The sequence below is a fragment of the Schistocerca americana genome, chromosome 9, assembly GCF_021461395.2.
Source record: "Schistocerca americana isolate TAMUIC-IGC-003095 chromosome 9, iqSchAmer2.1, whole genome shotgun sequence".
Lineage (NCBI taxonomy): Eukaryota > Metazoa > Arthropoda > Insecta > Orthoptera > Acrididae > Schistocerca > Schistocerca americana.
The window spans coordinates 14,540,422-14,566,057 of NC_060127.1; the positions used below are offsets into that span (position 1 = coordinate 14,540,422).

The following is a 25,636-nucleotide window of genomic DNA, read 5'->3' on the forward strand; positions in this document are numbered from 1 at the left end:
TCTGATTAAATGAAATGCTCAAATTTAACTCCTAGTTGAATGGCCAATTTTAATATCAGAGATAGTCTGAGTGCTCATTTCAGGTCTTTCCCCATATATAGGTCTGTGACGCACAAAAAGTGAAACACAGTACATCCGCTACCAAAAGCAGATTAATCTTCTCAAACTAACTAGAATACTAACAACGGAAACTCCCCATCGCAACCCTCTCATGTTTAGTGGTAAAGTGGCACAGTGGATAGCCCAAGAAACCTGTGGATAGCCTGTCAAAAACTGAACACAGATCAAGAATGAAGACAGAAAGAAGGTGCACCAAACTGTGAAAAAAGCAAGCAAAATCAAAACAGTGAACGATCCAAGCTCCAAAGTGCAGATCGAGCAAATCTGAATAGCCACTGTGTCATGGTTATGCGGTTGTGGTATTGGACTGCAAAGTTGAAGATCAAGTTCAACTCTCCAATGTTTCCTTGCCATGTCATATACTGTAACTTCAGGAAACCACCTCCGACTGTTATAATGACCAATGGTACTGCTATTTATACCGCACCAAGCTAATATGCATGCAATGTAAACTGGAATTTAGCATTCCGAAAGTCAAAATAAGCAATGCTTGCCTTCAACAAACTTTACTTTCCCAGGGAAGGTGGTGTATCAAACATGGACCTGAGTTTTTAAAGAACCAGAGGTGATGTGTGAAGGTAAATAACTTTAGGTAGTCATGGCACAGGGTGTATACATCGCCCCGGAAAAAAAATTCCCAGATTTTTCCTGGATGTCCCAATTAAAAATACACTTTTTATATGTTAAGTGACAGAATACTTTATCTCAGAACCATAAAACTTATCAACCCTTTGAATGGTTAAGGTTTTATACACCGTAGAACTTCCTGGCCCTTTGGAAACAACCCCTCCCTCAAAAAAAAAAAAAAAAAAAAAAAAAAAAAAAAAAAAAAAAAAAAAAAAAAAAAAACCGCCGCCCCCCCCCCCCCCCTCCCCCCAAAAAAGGAATACGTGTTTTGGAAAGATCTTCAATGCGCAGCAGCATGTACGCTGCATATTTTCGTATTATGAAACTATATAATCATAGCTGATGTTACATCATCTTACCAGACGATAACAGCAGATATTCAGGGCATAGGACATGTGACGTAGTCAGCCAATAGCAACCAACATCACTGTTCAGTAGTGTGAACACATAAATAGAAAAAGTTGATGGTTTAAATTACTATACACAGTCTAGCTACAAGATAAGATAAGCTTTCACATATAACATTGGTCTTTTTTGTATCTGTTACACTTTAATATATATCACACAAATGTGGCAGTAACATTTTAAACAAAACAAAAAAACGTCGAGGATCAAAATTTTTCCAAGTGGTTGGTTCTGAGAGGGTTAAGCTTTAAATGAGAATCAAATGCTCTGTGATTTAAGAAATTCAAACCACATTCTCACGTGTACCGTATTGCACCTTACAAAAATGAAATTTATTTTGAAAGCAACACTTTTCAAGCACCATTCACAATATTTTACTGTGATTTGTTAGAATTTGTTTCAGCAGTTGTCAGAGAGTGCCAGAGAATGGTGTTACTTCACGTATGCAGTTACGATGATGTAGAAAGCCCGTATGTTCATACCTGTATAGCATTAAGAGATCTTACATTACGTCATACATGAAACCAAACATCAGAGGGTATTCCAAGAGCATCAGAATTTCGTAAACCAGACTAAAATGCATAATTCAGTTGAAAGTGCTCATTCGGATGTCCAGATTCACAAAGAAGTAAGCTCCAATCTGATATAAAGCTTTTATTGTGGTTTTTGGGCTGTGAATTTTATTGGAGTAATAGTACTGTATTATCTCACGTTTGGTTCTTCATTATGGCGTAACACCATATGTGGCAGGAGATAAAAATGGGCACTTGTAATTCAGCAAACAGTTGACACTAGCCAGTACTGTGGAATGAAACACTTCGTTTCAAATAAATTGACTGCCTCTGTGGAACAGATTTAAAAAAGCCAAATTTCTTTACCAAATCAACAAAAATAACTTCGTATTCTGGAAGGCTACCAAAAACCTATAAATAAAATAAAATCAGGAAACTAAAACTAATAACATATTTTAGCCTTCCATAAATGAGTGAATGTATTTTAATTCACTTGCTAGCTCTCGACTGCAGAAATCCATTTTTTGAATGGCATCATCTATACGCCAGTGACTGTTATAAGTTTTTATTACACTATTGCAATTTCAGCCTTAGATCATTATCAAATGATATTATGGCTTAAGCCATGTCAACGTGATGTTAGCTGACACACTTTTATGTCGTTGTCGTTGTCAGTACTGTTAAATACATTCCTGACGTCGTTACACAGTGCAAGCACACATATTCAAACATCGTAAAACAACATGTTGTAACACTTGATATTGGCCTAAGGCCGAAACTGAAATAGTGTAATAAAAACTTATAACAGTCACTGGCGTAAAGATTATGTCCTTCACAAAAATTTTCATGACTGTGAATCCCAGCTACAACAAGTGAAATCCATTTTGTTTTCATTTCACATGAAAGTTGTAAACGAAGAAGGAACAGCAAAATCACTAAACCTTAATTTGGGCCACGTGGAGACTATCACCCTCTCCAATGCAACTTAGAATGCTCTACGCGTGTGCGAATCTGACAGCTTGGGCTCGCCAGAAGAATTTTTCTGGCTAGTGTCTGGCTGCTTGTTGCTACTGCTGATACAGCTAACAGCCGTACTTCAAGTAGTCATAAGCGGGAGCAGGTATTGATCATACGCGACTCAACTGCACATGCACATGAGCCCACTGGCATCTGCTCAAACAAACGTAATGTAAACTGTTGTGATGTCACTGTCATCAGAAACAGTTTGTTGGTATGAAACATTGCATAGTCTTCATCCTAAAGCCTTTGACACACTTTGGTGTTGGCAGACACTTGTGTATATGCACTGTGTTTTGTTGTTGGAAATGGCGCATTTCCTTTGCAACTCGAGTTTATTTTAGTTTTCTTTCCCTCATTTATGTTTTATTGCTGCAGTATTATCTTGCAGCAGTGGCCCAAAGTAAAATTCTTTGTTAGAGTATCAGTTCTTACCAGTCAAAATTACAAAAATTTAACTGAAAACTAAAACAATAAAAAATTCCCAGTTTTCTCCCAGATGAAAAAACTCCCGGGTTGTTCCTGGTTGTCCCAGGGCGTATACACCCTGTAACAGAAATTTTGTTGCTACAATTTACAGGATTTTATTGCAAACGTAACAGTTTTCTGAGATTGACGCTGTGCAGAAACAAAGCTATACTACTACTGATTCCCCTGCTGAAAGCAACTCCTGCGAGAAAAGCCAACTTATACTGTACACATAGTACATTGTGCTTTTCTTCTAGACAGCACCATGACTGAAAACTGGATCCTACAATCTCTAAACTGAAAGAAAGTAGACTAATGTTAAGAGTTTCATTGACAGTTGTCACATGAGACAAAGAAAACACAAATATGTCAAGAATAGGAAAGAGAGGCAAACACAAATATGTCAAGAATAGGAAAGAAAGCCAAACACATTTTCAAATGTACCAAACTGGCGTTCACCCACAGAAGACCTGCACTGGATTGCCAGATAGGGATTTGAACCCTACACCATTTGATCACTATACCACTAGCCTGTGATATCTACTGCAGTGGAAATCCTCTGCTAGCAGCCCATGTCAGCTGCCTACTAGCAAAGCCTGGATTTGCCACTTTCCAGTTCACAACAGAGCCACTAAAAGCGAACCTGAACACTTGCGCCAACTGTCTGTTTCCCACAATAAAGCTCTTACTTCTCACCATCAAGTTATACTGACAGAAAATGAGTCAACAATGTTGCCACATTTTGAGACTGTATTCTCTGGTTTGTTTTGGGACATGGGCCGATCCATGCATTCGTAAATGGATGCGGCATCAAAACGGATGGTCGCACTATAATTGCATGATAAAGGTGGCTGGCTCAGTATTTGTGTTTTAACAGATATGTTGAAAGAGGTTTAGTAAAAAATGTAAGAATGGTCACACAAATGACAGTTGAACAACCACAGTTAGTGAAGGTGTTCATGATGCCAACAACAGATGACAGTAAGGCTGATGCTGCTGAAATTTTCACATGTCCTAGGTATGATCACATATAAGAATGAAGGTTAACGGAGTTCGAACCAGCGTTGTGCTTCGACTGCATACATTTTTCAAAAGTTGAAGAGTATGTATTGGTATATAAATACAACTAATTAAGATCAATAGCAAAAGTTTCTTCACTACAAAATTAAAGATTTTTAGCTCAGTTTTCCACATTCAGCTCATCACAATGTTGATCTAGAAGGTGTATTTGACAATAATTTTACATATATTATCTAGCACACGATGTTTATATTATTATTGCTGAAAAATTAAGGTATTTAGTTAGCATACTAAACATTTATGATTGTATCTCTTTCACTGGATACTCTGTATAAGGCAGATATTTAATTCATACAATGTTACAAGAAGAACGCAAACTTCTGATAGTTTGCTCAGAGATGCTTTTTCATGAGGAATGATCTACAAAACTTAAGGTATGTAATGAGGCTAAAAAAAAAGATTCCGTGTGGTTTTTGAATTGATGAAATATTTACTTCACCTAATTAACTCCTCTATATTTACACTGTAAAATTATCTATAAAAAGTCTGCGTCATATTTCACACTTATGTCAAATAGCTACACATCCAAATCTTATGTGCTACGTGATACCTGTTCAGAGTAAGATTCTCTACTTGCACTTAAATGTTAACCAAACATGTGTTAACTGCGTATCCACAACTGCTCTTTATGGAATTTTGGTGTCATAATTCTGATGAGAAAAATAAACAGTATTGCAGTGATCTAAGACATAAAATGCCCATTAAAAAAGTGTTTAGTCTAAAAGATATATAATTATATATATATATAATATATATATACAAAAACTTTAAAACATGCTTCAGGTACTTCTGAAACAGGAAGCCGGGAGTGCTTAGGCTTCAATGATGTATAGTATGCAACAAGAAGACTTCCAACAATTAGTCACAAGATCAATGAGATTCTGTTCCTATAAGTGACATTTTAACACTGTAATTAACAAAACACAAATCACTAGTTATATGTATGTCTGCTTTGAAATAATCTATAAGTTTAGAAAAGAGTCACATTATTGTTACACACATCAATACTGTATTCCATATACATTACACTGATTTAAAACTTCTCAATACAGTTACATGATGAAAGGAGAAATAAATTTTTCTACTTCAAAATAGATAATCTCTCAACATTAATTAAAAAAAGATACAATATGAAGGTCCAGAAATTTGTACATGAAAATTGCTTTTTATCAATCCAGGTAAGCATGTTCCCAAGGAGATGGATTCCATAACAAAAAAATTAACTTGTTCTATTTCCACTGTCATTTGCAAACAAAATCTCCATTATAGGAGAGGAAAGCACATCAATCATGACTGCCTAAAAATTGCAAAAAGTTCATCACAGCAGGTAATATATTCACTTACAAAGAGTATACATTAAATCATGAGTAAAACTACAAAGAAACAGGAAAAATTGAAGAAACTGAAAATGATTTATATTACATAACTATTCTTCACAAATTATGCACTAAATGATGGCTCAAGTTGAAGCTTCCTTTTATGACTAATTGCAAGAGACAGAAAAAGAAGTGAAAATGCGTAATATTTACACAGGAAGAAGAGCACTGCATTCTCACAGAATGCAGCCCATTCTTATCAAGTTACATTCAGACATCCGACAACACAAACATGCCCAACACTCACTCGTAAATGGATACAAATCTGCACACAGCTCCTCAGTCGTAAGATCACTGACAAGAAACCAAAGTACTTATGAACACTGTACAGTAATCTTTCAGTACTGTATCCTGTGCTACAATTCCATCAATCTCATTCAAACATTAAATTCGAAATCCACACTCAACTCCTGCAACTTTTTTCACTCGCAACACTGCAACACAGTTACTGCACCAGCACATCTATTTCTCCTCTGCAGGCAGAGAAGTGCTCAAGCAACTTACAAAACCGTCACACACCAAACATAACAATTCAAATGGCACTATCTCAGTTATTTTCCAACACATTACACACACAACAGTGTTTAAGGAATGAGACATGAAAGACACAGGCTTTCCCCGACAAGTAAAATGGCTTTCTGTTGAAGAGATCCACACTGGTTGAACTTTCCGCAATGTGGGCGATACCACTGGGAAGCTCAGAAGGCAGCTCTAGCCCCCGGGAGCCGCCTCCCCATAGCCCCCCATCAGAAATCTGTCTCTGATATGTACTGCCGCCACGTCGCTTGGAACGCAACTTTCAGAATCTTTATCTTCGTATTCGGTAGAGCAGTTGTCAGCATCTTCTGTAACTTCGTTAGTGGAAGAATGTCCACCTGGCAACAACAGATTCATATTTTTAAATTTTCATTGGATCACACTATGAGCACGTATAGCTTAGTTTTCTACAATTATTCAGGGAAATCCAAGATAAAAACAAATAGACCAGAACATTAATAGGTAACGTAAGAGGATCGGGTTGGGCAAAATGAACACACTTGCTTGTGAGGCTTTTCTATCATATCTGGAACAATTTGCAGGGATGTATCAAAAGGAAAATTCAGTTGATGATTCTAAATTTACATGAAAAAGAATGGCTGATTGTTATTTACCACATTTAGTAGATAAAATTCCAAGTACTGCTGATAGGAACAATTATCAGTGGAAATTATACCCACCTATAGGTACCGTTGGTTCTTTCCTCAGGGAGGAAAGAGCCAGTAATTTCATGTTTCTCACACAGCATTAAAACAGTGCCACATTGGCTCTCACCTGCACCAAAGTTAAGATTCAGATAATAGAAAGCAGACTGCACAAGGATAGGATGTGTTTTCATCTTCTGCAGCTCGTGACAGTTAAATGGATTGCTGGCAGAGTTTAAAGATTTTTCATGTTCACCACACTTCTCAAAAACTGCAAGTAACCAATCACTTCATTGTGGAGAACTGGCAAGCTCTGGCAGTGAAGTGTGAACTATCAACCAATTAGTAATTTAATTAGGCTATAGTAGCACTGCCCCCCCCCCCCTTTAAATGCACCCATCAGCAAAACTTTGAATTTCACTTCCGGAACATAAGGACTGACCAGCCATAACAACACAGCCCCCCCCCCCCCCCCCCCTTCAATTTTGACAGTGACAACCTTGGAAATTTTCCGAGCTGCAACCACATCAACGATCATATATGTTGCAAATTTTCATCACACAAAAATTGTCTGCACTCAGTTTAATTGATGTACTGAGAATAACAGTCCAAAGCTCACTAGTACAACAGAGTTACCAGGGTGTATACGCAGACAAGAAAAACTAATACCCAGTTTTTCCCAGTTGAAAATAATGTCAAGTGACAATATACTTTCCCTTGGAAGTGTAGAGCGTACACATCCTTTCAATGGTAAAGGTATTACATACCGCCATGGAACTTCCCAGCACCTTAAGAAATGAAACCCAGCAAAACACAACGCATTTTGGAATGGTCTCTGATGTGCCGCAACATGTACCCTGCATATTTTCATATTATCAAAGTATCACTACAAACTGCGCCAATTACAGCACGGTAGCCTTCAAAGCACTGAAATCAAAGACTCCAATGAGTCATATTCAGAGCATAGCACTTGTGACTTCGTTGGCCAATAGCAGCATCACTGTTAAGTAACGCAAACACACAAATAGGAAAAGTTATGGTTTAAATTGAGACACATTCATTATAGCTATGTGATAAGCTAAGCTGTTATGTCTTATAATATCGGTCGCCAAAATTTTCTTGCAATTTTTTCCGAGGGTGTGATTAGGTAGAATTCTTAGAGCACAGCTTAAATTTCAACAGCTGAATATTTATGACATGCAAATTATAAATTTCACTGCCATGCACTGAAAGTTTTGTGGACTACTTGGCTGAATCAATGTTCTGGGGACGACTTCAACTTTTCCACAGAAAAGTCAACTGAGTGTGAAGTTGCTGAACAGTTCACTTCGCACTTTTTTTTGTAAGGATAATTATAATTTTTGCCACTGTTACTGCATAATTTGTAATCATGGAAAGATCTAAAATAAATATGAAAAAACTAGTGTACAAGCTTTGAGTTTTTTAGCATGTTACCCTGTAAGATATATCAAACACAGATTGGTTGGCAAGTTTTCAATAATTGCATAAATGGCTGGTCTTCTGGGCCCAAAATTTTTCTATGCTGCTAGTTCTCAAAGTATTAAGTTATGAATGAGGGTCAAATATTCCACGATTTAAGAAATTAATCGCATATTCTCACGTGTAACATAAATCATCTTGCGTGAAAGGAAATTTACTTTGAAAGTAACGCTTCTCAAACAACCAATTGCAATGTTTTCCCATGACATCTTATAAATCTAAACAGCTGAGACCTCACGCTCATTGAATGCAATTTGTTGTTACACAGTGTTGCACAATCTTTGTCCTAAAATCTTTGACTCATTTCCATGTCGGTAGACAGCTTGTGTGTCCAGTTCATTTTGTTGTAAATGCCGCATTTTCTTTGCAAATGAAATTTTATTTTGATGTTGACTTCTCATTTGTGCTTTTTTGCTGCAGTATTATTCTGCAATAACAGGCCAAAGTAAAATTCTTTGTTAGAGTATCAGTTCTTAGCAGTGCATATAACAAAAATTTAATAGGAAATTAAAACAATGAAAATTTCCCCAAATTCTAAAAAATTTGAATGTTTTTCCTGGATGTTATGGTTGTCCCGAAGTGCATGCACCCTGGTTACTGTATCTGATGTCACAACAGCATACACTATCTGATCAGGAATACTCAGACAGATTTAGTGGACATCAGTATGGAGCATGACAGCCCTTCAGCTTTATGCACATTGAGGTGTCTGAATGTCTATGAAGGAACAGCAGTGATTTCTTCCTCAAGAGCACAATCTAGTCAAAGCAGTCATGGAGAATGCTGGGATATGGAGTGAAGTCAATGTTTTAACTCATCCTAAAGGTGCCCTCCTGGATGCAGGTTGGGGCTCTTTGCAGGCCAGTCCATTTCAGGAATGTTACTGCCTACAAACCACTACGTCTTGGATGTTGCTGTATGACAGGGTGCACTGTCAAGCTAATACAAATGGTGATCGTCTCCAAACTGTTCCTCTGTCATACGCAGTACTCAATGCTGGAAAAAGTGTTCCTATCCTTTAACACTTTGTTTTTTTAACAATAATAATAATAATAATGGGACCATACACAACCTGTAGGAAACACTCCCAATCCGTAACACCAACCCCTCTGTACTTCACTGTTCACACTACACATGATGGGCAAGTAATGTTCTCCGCACATTTGCCAAACCAAAAACCTTCCATGCGACTGACACAGGGAATAGTATCATGATTTGTCATTCCAAATCATTTGTGGCCAGTCATCCACTTTCCAGTGGCATTGCTCTTTACACTATCTCAAGCATGGTTTAGCACTGACAACAGGAACGTGTTGACGTATGAGAAGCTGCTTGACCATTGTACCCATTCTTTGAAACTAATAAGTGATTCTTTCCAGTAATTTCACATTTTTTTACAACACACTCCGCAATGCTCGAATGCCTCTGTCCGTCAGGTCTCAGTTTAGCTGTGATTGTTCCTTTGCGTTTCCACTTCATAATCGCATCACCAACTTGGCAGCTTTAGAAGAGTTAAAATGTTCTCAATAGATTTGTCACTCAGTCGACATCCAATGACAAGTCCACATTCTAAGTCATTTAGCTCCGCTGACTGACCTTATCTGCTGTTACTGTTCCTCTACTAACAGTACAATAGTCCCTACTTCCTTTTATACTAATCAGTACACCTCTCTGTAACATTTGGTGGTCAATTCGAGATTATGTACAAGCATCTGGATACTTCTGATCATAAAGTGTATACAGGATGTTGCTGAAGGGTTTTGATGTTGAAGATACCTCCTGAAACACGTTACACCCTGGCAGTTCGCATCAGCAATTTCTGACTTACATTGAGGTATTTAATATCATCATACTGTCACGGCCACCTGCTGTGGAGAGTGCCCGAAAAAATGACCACAGAGAAAATAGGAAGCTCATAGAATTTTCATTAGTAAATGTCTGACGGTTTCTTTGAAGAACTTTGTGTAAATCGCATACAGTGGAACTCGATTATACATTCTCTGATTTTATGTTTTTCACGATTCCGTGCGATAAATTTGTATGCCTTGGACCGCACAAAAATGTAAAATTGGGGTTTCACTGTAGTTGGAATTTGTTTGTCCATTTTATCTTGCATTGAACTGAAGAAAATATATGGTCACATCACTTTGAACAATTATTCACATAACACTGAAAGATAAAAGAGATAAGTGTGCACTTACAATGTTTTCGTGAAATGATAGACAGAGGAAGAGAATCTTACACAGAATGCCAATCAAAACCGTGTAATGTGAATTCCAAAACATCAAACACTATTGGTAGAGTTGTTATCTGATTTCCAAGAAGATAAAAATCTCATAGATGGCACTGGAAATGAGCAAAACTGGTTGACTGAACTTGAGAATGAAATAACAATCTATCTTGACCTTCACATTCGACAAATTTGAATGTTTCCACTGCTGTGGTCTTGTTGGAGAAACATTAAAGGACCATTGCCCCCCTCATGAAACTCTCAAGGAATTTTAACAATTTTAACAGAAGGAACGGTATACTATCTCACTGATAGCAATTCAGTAATTATACAACCGACCCCTTGGAAAACGTACGCTTTTTCTCTGATACAAAAATGTGGCTCTACACCACGTTTATTCAAGGGTTTATATTTTGTCCAACCCGTGTACAGACTTTTACTCCCATCAATAAACACAGCCTACATACCTCTAGACGAAACAAGAGTGTGCATCAAAACGTATTTGCAATAGAAACAATTAATTACTGATAAAATTATTTAATTCGATAGATAAAAAATCTACTCACCAAGTGGTGGCAGAACACACACATGAAAGACTGTTGTGATCGGCAAGCTCTCAGAGCCAGTGGCTCCTTCTTCAGGCGCAAGGGTTGAAGAGGAAGGAAAAGTGGTGAAGGAAAAGGATTGGAGAGGTCTAGGAAAAGGGGTAGATTTTGGGAAAGTCACCCAGAACCCCGGGTCAGGGGAGACTTGCTGTATGGTATGAGAAGTAAAGTCTGATTGTTGGGGACTGCATCAGACGACATTTGAAAGCCTGAGAGCTTATAGGTGGAAGATGGTAATATGCAAGACAGAAATTATTACTTAAACATTGTGCACGAGTTAATAAGAGTGAAAAGCTGAGAGCATTGTATGTAACAGAGGTGGAGGAGGTGGTGAAAAACAGACAGGAAAGACAATGAAAGATGTAGGAAACTATAAGGGGCATTCAAAAAGAAATGAGCCGAGCCGGAGCCATAATTACAGAAACCAGTACCCATATGTTAGAAGTATTGACCCTGGCTGTTGAGACAGTTGTCCCACTGTGACAAGGCGGTGAATGGCTGCCTCATAAAAATCCCAGGGCTGTGATGTTAACCAGTTTCGCACGTACAGCTGGACATGGTTGTCCGAGGTGATTTGTTATGCTGACTTTCTTCTTTGACCAAGATGGCCCCCTTCTGATTCACTTCCTGCAGCACAGGACAACAGTGAATGGCCAGCATTACCCACAAACCTTGATCACACTTCGCCAAGCGATCAAATCAAAACGACAAGGCAATCTCACCTGTGGGGTCATTCTGCTCCATGACATTGCAAAGCACTCCTGCAGAAATTCAAATGGAAGGTTCTCGGCCACAATCTATTTAGTCTGGACCTCTCCCCCTGTGATTACGCCACTTTTGGTTCCCTTAAAAAGGCTCCGAGGGGCAAACAATTCACCTCTGACAACGATGTCCAGCTGTATGTGCGGAACTAGTTAACATTGCAGACCCGGGAATTTTATGAGACAGCCATTCACCTCCTTGTGTCACAGTGGGATAAATGTCTCAACAGCCAGGGTCAATACTTCTAACATACAGGTACTGATTTCTGTAATTATGCCTCTGGCTCATTTCTTTTTGAACACCCCTTATAAAACGGAGTGAATCGAAGAGTATTTACAGTGCAGAAAAGCTGAGATGGAAGAAATTAATATAAATTAAGACCAGGTGGGTGGCGAGAAAAAAGGACATGTTGTAGTGCTAGTTTTTTTGTTGTTATATTAGCCCATGTAGCCATCATTCCTTCTCATTTAACCCTCTTGTCAGTCTTTATTGTCGTCTGTCTTTTTCAAACAATGATCAATTTTCTACCTTACATGCTAATCCATTTCATTTATTTATCTATATCACCAAGATTAATCAACACTTTGCCCCTACATCTTCTCCAATACCGATTTCCGTTCTTGTAGGTGGGTCCATTTTCATTTTTATTTGCATATAGCAATCCCATTGTCATTTACGAATGTACATACAATAACTTACGGTTCATCACACTGCATGGCCTTCTCCTGATTGTCTTTCACCAATTTATTCACAAATCTGAAAGCTATTTTCTTTTCCACCATCCACTTATCTTATTTATACATAGTTCTTTCACATTTTTGTGCGATTGCTTTTTGCCAAACCATTCCGATTGACTTTTATTGCTTTTTCTTATGTCACTTTAATTGCCAAGCTAATTAGTTTACATTTTCTCCTATGACTTTCGCTTTCTGTTTATCCAGTTTCTAAAATTTTGTCTGTTTTCATGACTTTTCCGATCAATTTTTTTTTTCTTTTTATCATTTTTCATATCAATACAGATTGACCACTTATTAAAAATTTCCGTACAAATTTTTCTAATTTTTTTGACGTTTTTCCTTACTTTTTTGTTTTTCTATCTTTTCCATCCTCTGCTTATTTCTTTATTTTTTTGTGCCACTCTCACAATTTCTAACTCTCCAAATTGTCCTCTCTTCCCATGATATATCCCATCTCATATTACATCAGTTCTTTTCGAAAACATGCCTTTGCACTATCAAAACTAAGGTCTCACATTCTGTTTCTTGAAACCTGAGTTACTCCAAAAGGCCTAACATTGAAAGTCCCAGTTTCTGGATGCAATCCTACCCTACACCAGACTCTTCTACACTTTCAAATACAGCAATCTCTTGCTCTTACCTGGTTAACCTGTGAGCTATATGCCTCATCATCAGCAAATTTCCACTCTACCAGACTTCTCTCCTTATACAAAATCCTGCAGTTATCTGCCACTCATTTTTCCTTGAATGGTATCATCTACCAAGCCAACTTCAAACTGCAGCAACATGCCCGACTTCACTTCAAAAAGTTATCCCACATTCTTCTAAACTACCTTAAAAGTGGTATTTCCTTTCCTATCCCTGTGGAGCTCCCTAAACAGCCACACCATCAACCACCACTCCTCTCCTACAAACTGAGCTTGGCCAACCTCCTTAACATCCCACAGCCTTTACCACTGCCTCCCACACCAAGAATAACTCGTAGTCCTAAGAACCAGCCACAACAGTACAGTGTCCTTAACCTCTCATCTAAAGCACTCTTCCCTCCTGAATTATCTGTATTATCTAAGGGCATCACTTTCAGCCCTAAACCTGCATTTGATCACACTGCTTTGGTGAATTACCTCCTTTCCTTCACATGTAATATCCATTGGAAATATCACTTTGCAACCCAACCTCAAAACCTGACATTGAACCCTGTGTTGAACAGTTCAGAGCACAACCCCAACTTGATACACCACCACTACCTCAAAATCATCCCTTACAAGTCTTCAAAGAATTCCTCACATCCAGCATTGCTTCACAACCCTTCCTCAGGTCCCTACAACATGACCCTAACCTGTTCTCTGCAGAGCTCCAGGCTTTACATTCCCTAAAAGCTGATGACTCCATCATTATCCTCCCAGCAGACAAAGGATCTACCACTGTAGTACTTGCCCGAAGGGAGTATGTTAGTGAAGGTCTACGCCAGCTGTCTGACACCTCTACATATAGCATCTGCCATCAAGATCCCATCCTTGTGATTCAAACTGATCTGCAGTCCCTACTAACACCTCAATCCGTAGAACTTCTCACCCCACCCACATCATGCACCCCACCTTTTACCTTCTTCCTAAGACCCACAAACCCAATCATCCTGGCCATTCTAGAGTTGCTGGCTTCAAAGCACCCACCGGATGTAAATCTGCCTTAGTTGATCAACACCTGTAACCCATAGTACAAACACTCCCCTCCCATATCAAAGATACCAACCATTTCTTAGATCGTCTGAAATCCGTGTCTGTCCCACTCCCACCACACCCCTTGCTTGTCACCATTGATGCCACCTCCGTCTATACCAATATCCCCTACGTACATGGTCTGTCTGCTGCTGAACATTTCCTCAGTCAGTGCCCACCTGATTCCAAACCTATGACATTGTTCCTACTCAACTTTACATTTACCAACAACTACTTCACCTTTGAGGGGCAGACATACAAACAGATCAGGGGTATGGCCATGGGAACCAGGATGGCTCCTTCCTATGCCTACCTTTCCATGGGTCACTTGGAAGGGGCTTTCCAGGGTCCAGAAGTCTTCAGCCCGTGGTCTGCTTTAGGTACACTGATGACATCTTTACCCTATGGACTCATGGTGCGGCCGACCTGCTAAAATTCCTGGAATCTCTGAATACCTTCTCCCAATTAAATTTCACGTGGTCGTATTCTGAATCCCATGCCACTTTCCTTGATGTTGACCTCGTCCTCACCAAAGGCCAGATACACACTCCTGTCCACATTAAACCTACCAACAACAACAGTACATACATTTTGACAGTGCCATCCTTTCCATGTCAAACGTTCCCTCCCATACAGCCTTGGCATCCGAGGAAAACGTATTTATTTGGATGCAGACACTCTACACTAATACACCACCATTCTCACCTCAGCCTTCAATGCACGTAATTACCCCAACAGCCTAGTTAAAAAGCAGGTTTCCCGGGTCATCACATCCAATCCTGGTATTGCTGATCCCACCACAAAACAGCTACAGAGCACACCATTGGTGATTCACTATTATCCTGGTCTGGAATGTGTTAATCAGCTACTTCGGCAGAGCCATGAGTTCCTAAAATCGTGCCCTGAAATGAGATCCAGTCTGCCTGAAATTTTGCCCACCACACCCAGAATAGCTTTCCATCGCTCTCCCGATCTCCAAAATATTCTTGTCAGATCCTATGCTCCTTCTGCACCCATCTCCCTACTCTATGGCTCCTACACCTGCGACTATCCCACTGCAAGACTTGCCCTATGCACACTCCTACCACTACCTATAATAGCTCTGTGGTAAAACATATACTATCAGAGGGAGAGCCACTCACGAAACGACACGTCATATACCGACTATTATGTTTCCTCCTTCATCGACTTGACTACCACCAAATTATCAATTAGGATGAATGGGCATAGGCAGAGGGTATATACGAACTCACAATATCCTGTTACAGAACATGCTCTACAACGTGACATTCCTGACCTCGGCATCCGTTTCTCCACACGCGCCATCTTGATTGTTCCGCCAGTGGGAACTAGCACTACATGTCCTTGGTTCTTGGCACCCACCTGGCCTTAATTTATGTTAATTTCTTCTGTCTCAGCTTTTCTTCACTGTAACTACTCTTTGATTCACTCTGTTTTAGTTTTCCACATCTTTCATTGTCTTTCCCATGTATTTTTCACCGCCCCATCTCACCTCCGTTACGTACAATGCACTTAGCTTTTCATACTTATTAACTGGTAGACGATGTTTTAGTAGTAATCTCTGTCTTGCATATTAACCTGTCTTCCACCTTTATGCTCTCAGGTTTTCAAATCTCGTCTGATGCAGTCTCCAACAATTAGTCTTTCCTTCTCATCCCATACGGCCAGTCTCCCCAAGGTGACTTGCCCAAAATCAACCCCTTTTTCCTATACCTCTCCAGTCATTTCCTCCACCCGTCTTCCTTTCCCTTCAACCCTTCTGCCTGAAGAAGGAGCCACTGGCTAGGAAAGCTTGCCAATCACAACAGTCTTTTATGCGAGTGTTCTGTTGCTGTTTGGTGAGTAGACTTTTTATCTATCCAATTAAATGAAAATATATATTACACTACATTCACAACTCAACAATACAGTACAAAAACTTACCTGTGGCGCCCCCGGTGTCGGTACAGCTGAAGAAGAGTTAGAAGTTGGCGAAGAGCCTTCTCCTCGAGTTCGAGAGTCTGTACTTTTGTTTCCACCATCATCTGGCGGTATGCTTCCCGGCACTGGTCTCAGGACAGGAATGCTGTCCCCTGCACCGGCACCAGGTAATGGTGGTGTATACGATTTCTTTTTCTCCTTGTCCTTCCCAGTGTGGCTGCCAGGAGGACCTTTCTGGTCTTCGCACTGATCCACAAACAGCTCAGTGACCCGCAGCAGCTCGTGGGTCACACCCCAAACAAAGTGCGTCAAAGAATCGCCCAATTTTGTGACCCCACCTAGTACCATATGGTTTGTCGTGGCAGACTGTAAAAAGTACAAAACACAATGAAAGCAGTATTTCTACACACACATTAGTTGGGAATCAAAAAAACTATAATGCATGAGTGAAGTCGGATAACACACAACTGAAACTACACAGATTACTACACAGAGTACAATGGTTCCTCTACGGACACAACACTCATGACAAACAGCCCACACATTAAATAACAAAGCTTGTGGACAAATACAGAGCTCATAAAACACACACAGACACTCATCAACACGGACATTTCATCTCATGCGCACAAATAGTAGTAGTATGGTATTCTGCCTTATGGCAGGTCTTGTCACGGGTTGAGCCTCTTCCACTTTTGTCTGTCTATAGCCAGTCTTTTCATTTCTGAATATTTGTCTCCTTTGATATTTTCCAGCATTTGATATCTTCTTTTTCATCTTCCCCCTTTTTCCTCCACCATTCCTTCTATTCCTTCCTTCAATAAACAGTCCCTCCTCAAACAATGTCCAGTCCAGTTCCGTTTTCTCTTTCTGATGACTTTCAGCATGTTTCTTTCTTCTCCAACTCTTCTTAATACTTCTTCATTCCTTACTCGGTCTTCCAATTTCACTTTTTCCATTCTTCCCCATATCTACATCTCTAGTGCCTCCAATCTTCTTTCATCTTCCTGCCTCAATGCACGTAACTGGACACAGGAATTTCCTGCCTTGGCGATACCCTGCCCAGTTTCTGAACGTGCTCTGCAGTGCAGTATGAACAGCCATTTTGATCCTCCCATTTAATACTGGTTTCCTTGATCTACAGAGATGGGGCTCTCTCTTCAACCTCACTTTGCGTAACTACCGTAACTGTCAAATTTCGAAAAGGGCTTTCAGTAAAGCCCATGCACGACAAACACCCCCCGCTTGATGAAAACAATAATATTACTGGGCTGCAAAGTACAATAATTCATGCTTTAAACAGAATACTTCAGTGAAATCCCATCTACTTACATCATAGGCCAATGATTTGTAGAGCAACATAACAATAAAGAAGAAATACATGTTGAACAGCAGCAGGCGTGGTGATACTGGTTTGGAGCATACATGACAGGACTTCCTTTCACCAGACACGGATGATCTGAACTATGGCCTATTTTTCTTTACAAAGCTGAAAACACGTTCACACTCTTCGCTGCTATGGGGTTGGGTGAGAATTGACAACATTATTCTGGAAATTCGGTTATACTTAAAAAGTCCATCGGCTCCATGAATTCATGATATTTGTGCCCAACTGGAATTACTTGCAGGAACTTGATTTGCAGCCATAGTGTCATCTACCTGAAGAGGAAGCTCAATCACTACCTCATTCTGTAGTTTTATTCTCTTCCTTGCATAACATAATACAAAAGTTTTCCACTAAAAACCAAATGGAAGAAAACTGTGAATCTTCAATTTTGTCTAGTCTCGCAACTTGAGCATGCTTTGACACATCATTGTGTGGAAACTTGCTGATGATGTAGCCACAGGCAGCACAAAAGTAGTTTCTCACTAACGAAAAGAAAAGGGATTTATCTGTTTGCTAGAGATCATTCACTATGTTTGAAGTCTGACTGCCAATAACAAGCTCATCATCGCTTCTTTTATTTTGAATCAAGTTGTATTCAACTTCAAGTAATGAGGAGCTTTTGACAATTTTGGGATTAACAAACTTCATGAACATCTGCTTAGCAAATCCCTTAGAAGTTCTAATAAAAAGTGGACTTGTGGGGAAGAATTTGTCAAATACAGGAATTGTCACATTAAGCAAAGCACAAAAGGCCTTGTTCAAGTTTGAGGACAGGAACAAACAATTTTATCCTCATGTGTTGTAACAGAAGTCTTACTTTTCAGGATGAGTTTCTCAATTTGGAAGAATACGCTATTCTTTTAGGGGCACGTGCAGTGGCAGAATCAAGAATTCTCTTCTTCTGATACTCTTTGGATCCACTGTTTTCCACTCTAAGTATTCTGAAAGATGTCAACCTTGTGAAGATTTTTAGGTACATAATAATACTTCCTCTTTGAAAGAAAGAAGGGGATTTCACTGGTCGAGTAGTCTATCCAAACATCTGCCTGAAGATACCCACCTAGTCCATTAATCGTGACCGGGCCAAATATCTCACGAAATAAGTGTCAAACGAAAAAACTGCAAAGAACGAAACTTGTCTAGCTTGAAGGAGGAAACTTGATGGTGCTATGGTTGGCCTGCTAGATGGCGCTGCCATTGGTCAAACGCATATCAACTGCGTTTTTTAAAATAGGAACCCCCATTTTTTATTACATACTCGTGTAGTACGTAAAAAAAGTATGAATTTTTTAGTTGGACCACTTTTTTCACTTTGTGATAGTCAAAAATATATGGCTCACAATTTTAGACGAATAGTGGGTCACAGGTGGGTTTTTTAAATTAAAATACAGAACGTAGGTACGTTTGAACATTTTATTTCGGTTGTTCCAATGTGATAAATGTACCTTTGTGAACTTATCATTTCTGAGAACGCATGCTGTTACAGCGTAATTACCTGTAAATACCACCTTAATGCAAAAAATGCTCAAAATGATGTTCGTCAACCTCAATACATTTGGCAATTCGTGTAACGGCATTCCTCTCAACAGCGAGTAGTTCGCCTTCCGTAATGTTCGCACACGCATTGACAATGTGCTGACGCATGTTGTCAGGCGTTGTCAGTGGATCGCGATAGAAAATATCCTTCAACTTTCCACACAGAAAGAAATCCGTGAACGACAGGTACGGTGAACGTGCGGGCCATGGTACGGTGCTTCAACTACCAATGCATCTGTCATGAAACATGCTACTCAATACCACTTCAACCACACGCGAGCTATGGGCCAGACATCAATCACGTTGGAAGTACATTGTCATTCTGTATGCAGTGTAACATCTTGTAGTAACACTGGTAGAACATTGTGTAGGAAATCAGCATTCATTGCACCATTTAGGTTGCCATCGAAAAATTGGGGGCCAATTATCCTTCCTCCCATAATACCGCACCATACATTAACCCACCAAGGTCACTAATGTTCCATTTGTCACAGCCATCGTGGATTTTCCGTTGCCCAATAGTGCATATTATGCCAGTTTACATAACCGCTGATAGTGAATGACGCTTCGTCGCTAAATAGAACACATGCAAAAAATCTGTCATCATCCCGTAATTTCTTTTGTGCCCAATGGCAGAGCTGTACACGACGTTCAAGTTGTTGCCATGCAATTCCTGGTGCATAGAAATATGGCACGGATGCAATCCATGTTGATGTAGCATTCTCAACACCACGTTTTTGAGATTCCCGATTCTCGCGCAATCTGTCTGCTACTGATGTGCGGATTAGCTGCGACAGCAGCTAAAACACCTACCTGGGCATAATCATTTGTTGCAGGTTGTGGTTGACGTTTCACATGTGGATGAACACTTCCAGTTTCCTTAAATAACGTAACTATCTGGCGAACGGTCCGGATACTTGGATGATGTCGTCCAGGATACCGAGCCGCATAAATGGCACACGCCCATTGGACATTTTGATCTCAATAGCCATACTTCAACACGATATCGACCTTTTCCGCAATTGGTAAATGGTTCATTTTAACACGGGTAATGTATTACGAAGCAAATACCGTCCACACTGGCGGAATGTTACGTGATACCGCGTACTTATATATTTTTGACCATTACAGTGCCATCTATCACAAAGTTAAAAAAGTGGTCCAACTAAAACATTCATATTTCTGTACGTATTACACGAATATGTAATAAAAAATGGGGGCTCCTATTTTTAAAAAAAGCAGTTGTATCCATTTGACCTATGGCAGCGCCATCTAGCAGGACAACCACAGCGCCATCTGGTTTCCCCCTTCAAGCTAGATGTGTTTCGTTCTTTGCAGATTTTTTGTTTGAAGCTTATTTCGTGAGATGTTTGGCCCGGTCACTATCAATGGACCACCCTGTATACATGCTTCAGAACTTTCTGAAGGGGTCCTTTTCTTGTAACACTCTTCTCTAAGAGATAAAATATATCAACAAGGATCTAATCCACACTTTTTTCAACTGCTAGATTAATCAGCTGGCAAATGCAACTTATGATGGCAATACCTGGTTGAACTTCATTCAGAACTGCTGAAACCCCATTTTTGTGTCCTATAATAACAGGAGCTTTGTGAGAGCAGAAAGCCACACAGTTTTTAATTGGTATGTAATGAGAATTCAGCTGTGATAACATCGGGTTACCTAAGTTTCGTCCTGTTGTGTCGCTGTCTAGTGCTGGTATGTGTAGCACTGTGCTCACTATTTATTTCCACAGAATATCAGAGAATGTAACAGCAACAGAATACAACTTGGTATCTGTATCATTGCTTTCATCCGTTGCCAAAGAAAATGGTTCGTTGTTAACAAATTCAGATGATGCATTTTTTGCCATGTCATTTTCATGCGACCACTGCCACACTTCTTTGTAACTTCTGATGTGGGAAACATCATCTTAAATAAAGCAAGAGCATTATCAGCTGCACTTAAGGGCACACGTGTGTAAGTGTGTGTGTGTGTGTGTGTGTGTGTGTGTGTGTGTGTGTATGGGAAAGAGAGAGAGAGAGAGAGAGAGAGAGAGAGAGAGGGAGAGAGAGAGAGAGAGAGAGAGAGAGAAGAGAGAGAGAGAGAGAGAGAGAGAGAGAGAGCGGGGGAGGGGGGGGGAGGGAGGGAGGGAGAGAGGGAGAGAGAGAGAGTGAGAGAGGAGAGAGAGAGAGAGAGAGAGAGAGAGAGAGAGAGAGAGAGGGAGAGAGAGAGGGAGAGGGGGTAAGAGAGGTGGGGGGGGGGAGAGGGGGGGGGAGAGAGAGGGGGGAGAGAGAGAGAGAGAGAGAGAGAGAGAGAGAGAGAGAGAGAGAGAGAGAGAGATTGTCACTGGCAACGTTTCCAGACTCAGCAAAAAAGTTTCTATTTCCTTGGTTTCTTCCCTCAATTTAACCTAACTTACATGTTTACCGCACTTCACATGATTAGTTAAATCATTTCTTCCACTAGTGCAATATTAATATCACACCCAAATACCGCACAAAGGAAAATTTTTCTCCCTTTCTTGGTTATTGGTATGCTCGGAAAATCAACAGAACAATTCTTTAAATGTCTGTTAAGTGCTGTTTCTTGTTGGATTTATTCATGAATACTACAATAGGAATATAGCGTATGAAAATGTCAGAACAAGTGTCTCGATACGTACTGAACATCAAAAGGAACCTGGATCACTGATGTCACATAAAAACACTTCATGGAAACATATCAAAGTACACAGAGTCTTAAACTATTAAATGAACATGACGCCAACCCTGTGAACAAAGAATATGCACATGGTAAAGTACGCACGCATGCACGCACGCACACGCACGCACGCACGCGCACACACACACACACACACACACACACACACACACACACACACGGAACAAATGTAATTAGTCCACCCATGGTCAAAAAATATGGGTTAAATTACAACAACCAAAAAGAGCGGAACAAAGAATTTCCAGAGCAGAGCCTGTTGACACCTAAGATACATGGAAGAACTGCAATCCCAGTTTTAAATTCAATTCCAATGACAGAACAAACGTCACAGTTGAAAGTACCAATCAGATCAAAGAACGAGTTAGTGACTATCATAGACTTGCCTTCGACCCAGGCAAACAATTGACTGTATGGAAGCGGGTTGGTTATTGAATGTTAATGTTTCAAATTTTTGCCTGTGAAGTCGTAAAATGACATCGTCCATCCTTAAAACTGTAAAATGCTGCAATTCCCATAAATTTTTCGGATAAACTGTAGAAGTTGCCAGTTTTGCACTACACATTATCTCTTTCTCTCATTTTCTTCGGTTTGGATGTTGTTTCTTTACTACTTTTGTGAATAATTTACTCTCTTACTCTTTTATCTTCATGTTTCTCTCAGTCTATCTTTTTGGTTTATCCCCATCTCCTTTTCCAATCTTTCCTATTAATTTCAGGTCTCATTTCTCTTCCTGTAACTTCATTCTTTTCTCTCACTCTGGCATATCAGTAGCTGAGCATCTTCAATTTCATTTATATTTCACAACTCTGCTCTTTTACTGATGGTGAATCTACCTGTAAGTCCTAAAAGCTAGATATTCAATTGCTTCTCCACTTTTCCTCACAAAGTCCGAGTATCCTTCAATTTAAAATATTTCTGGCCCAAGAACAACGATAAAGACCAGTTAAAATGGATGTTGAGTTATGGTTCTGTGTTTATTTCATTCCCACAATAGTCAAATCAGAAAATCACCACAAAATCATACAAGAATGTGACATGAAACCTTACCTGAGATATGTATGTAGGAATAATCAGGAGGCGGCGGACATTCTGACAACGCGCAAGAGCAGTATCAAAGCCTGGTTTGACATCGAAGTTGACGAGCTCCAGCGTAACAAGCGAAGGGAGCGTCCGAACGCTGGCCAACAGAGCGAATGTGGGGCAGCCGTCGCCCTGCCCCTTCTCCAGCCTAAGCCGCTGCAGTGAGTGCAGCTGCGATAGCGTCTGGTTTCCGAACGATTCTGGCAGGTCACAGCACTCTCCCAGCTCCAGCGTCTCCAAAGTCTGGAGGGAGCCCAGCACTCCGCAGCCAGCGTGGCCCAGGTTTTTGACCATCGTCAGAGACTGCAATGGGCAAATGGAAAATCGTATAACAGTGTACGTGCTAGGCTCTCTAACATTATCTCACGATGTTTATGAACAATTTGCCTCCATCTTGATCTGTCCTGTTACTATTTCCCAGTTTTTTCCTTTAGCCTTCAGATCTGTAGTGTGATCCAGCCTTTTTTCCCTAGATTGTTTGTCCACCTCTAATTTACAAATAGCTCACTAAGACAGTTACACAGAAAACCATGTGCTGAACATGGAATCTTAACAACAGAGTAACTCAAGACTTTTTTTTTAAAGCTGTCCATAAATATTTTACAGGGCATTAGCTTACGTAGCTGCGATGCAAAACAGCTACAGCTACTGGACACATATATACCACTGTGAATAAATTTGTTAAGATACATGTTCAGGGCAACTCGAAGTTTTAAGTTGAGAGTAAATCATAAGGAAACTACAGAGACATTCTTAGAAGAGGATTAGAGGGTGGAGGCAAGAAACAATCTCCATCTGGCAGAGACTGCTAAAAGGAAAGGGTTGATGCTAAGGTAGTAGCTTGTGTCCTCCTTACTAATTTCAGATATAAAATAATTTAATAATTTCTCCAAAGACCATACCTAATCCTAACCCCATACAAAATGTCCTGAAAATTTGTGACTGAGCATTTTCAATAGCTATAAAATACCTGTAAGATTTAAAACAAAAAAATGTGGGGCACATGCAATACGTAATCAATGCACATGTAGTTCATCAATTGATTTTTAGGACCAGACCCAGTACCTTCAGTGCGGGAAGATCTGGGTTCGATTATCAGTAACTTCGCTGATTTTTTCTGAGTTAGGGCTGTCTGGTACAGGCTCCACTCAGCCTCTGAGAGACCGAGTGAGGTACTGCTCAAATAAAGAATCAGCGGCATCATCAGGATTCATCTACAAGCAATAATGGTTGGAGGGCCTGGTGATACACTGATCATACGTCCCACAATAATCGAGAGCTTCTCGTGTTGCATTGTAGGCAGCTGTCAGCCAGACAGAACTAGCCTGAGGCCAAATCTGTGAGCGATGTTTATTGCTAATTTAAATAATAATTCTTATTTGAGAAGGAACTTAATGACACATTCCAATATAAACAGGCTGGACACACTGCAGTTAAATAAACTGAGGTGTTAAACAATGGCCCTGGCAATGCTAATGCTGTTATGTTTGCCCGCCAAGTGTGGCACTTCTGGGATAAAAATATTGGTGATGTGAAGATTTAATCTTTCTTTCAGTTTGGATCTAGGGAGCCAAGCATTCAACAGAAAGTTTATAAATTATACTTGGCATGAATCTCTCTTACAGCACTTTTAAAGATAAAAAAATTCTTCATTAAACCAGAACAATAATTGCACAACCAGGTGGGGCATCACATGATGGTTGATAAAACAATTACACTCAAGAAATGGGGGAAGGGGAGACAGAGCTTGATAAAATCAAAATACACATGCATTTTTTACTGCTGTTTAATTCAATAAAGAAGTTTTTGGATATGACACATAAGCAGTATTTATTATCTTCAGAAATTTTATAAAGGCTGTGCTGAATCAAGAAACTCCTAGATGTAAAAAATACCTTGGTTATCACAGCAACAAAATGGCCTTGCTGTGCTGGTACTGCAAACGACTGAAAGCGCGGGGAAACTACAGCCGTAATTTTTCCTGAGGACGTGCAGCTTTACTGTATGGTTAAATGATGATGGCGTCCTCTTGGGTAAAATATTCTGGGGGTAAGAAGTTCCCTATTCGGATCTCCGGGCGGGGACTACTCAAGAGGACATCGTTATCAGGAGAAAGAAAACTGGCATTCTATGGATCAGTGTGTGGAAAGTCAGATCCCTTAATCGGGCAGGTAGGTTAAAAAATTTTAAAATATGGATAGGTTAAAGTTAGATATAGTGGGAATTAGTGAAGTTCAGTGGCAGGAGGAACAAGACTTTTGGTCAGGTGAATACAGGGTTATAAATACAAAATCAAATAGGGGTAATGCAGCAGTACGTTTAATAATGAATAAAAAAAAAAAGGAGTGCGGGTAAGCTACTACAAACAGCATAGTGAACGCATTATTGTGGCCAAGACAGACACGAAGCCCATGCCTACTGCAGTAGTAAAAGTTTATATGCCAACTAGCTCTGCAGATGAAGAAATTGATGAAATGTATGACGAGATAAAAGAAATTATTCAGGTAGTGAAGGGAGATGAAAATTTATTCATCATGGGTGACTGGAATTCAACAGTAGGAAAACGAAGATAAGGAAATTTAGTAGGTGAATACGGATTAGGGCTAAGAAATGAAAGCAGAAGCCACCTGGT

At 39.8% G+C, this 25,636-nt stretch overlaps 1 protein-coding gene across 3 annotated transcripts in view; it reads right to left on the reverse strand.

The window, feature by feature from the left end:
• Window positions 1–4,636: 4,636 nt before the first annotated feature.
• The window catches only part of LOC124551348, a 193,262-nt gene continuing 172,262 nt past the window's right edge, over window positions 4,637–25,636 (reverse strand). For all 3 annotated transcript variants that reach the window (XM_047126379.1, XM_047126380.1, XM_047126381.1), the window contains 3 exons: window positions 22,972–23,307; window positions 16,283–16,645; window positions 4,637–6,480 (listed from right to left, as the gene is read on the reverse strand). In XM_047126379.1, the coding sequence (XP_046982335.1) occupies window positions 6,352–6,480; window positions 16,283–16,645; window positions 22,972–23,307 (828 nt within the window). In that variant the 3' untranslated portion in view covers window positions 4,637–6,351. The remainder of the gene's footprint in view (window positions 6,481–16,282; window positions 16,646–22,971; window positions 23,308–25,636) is intronic.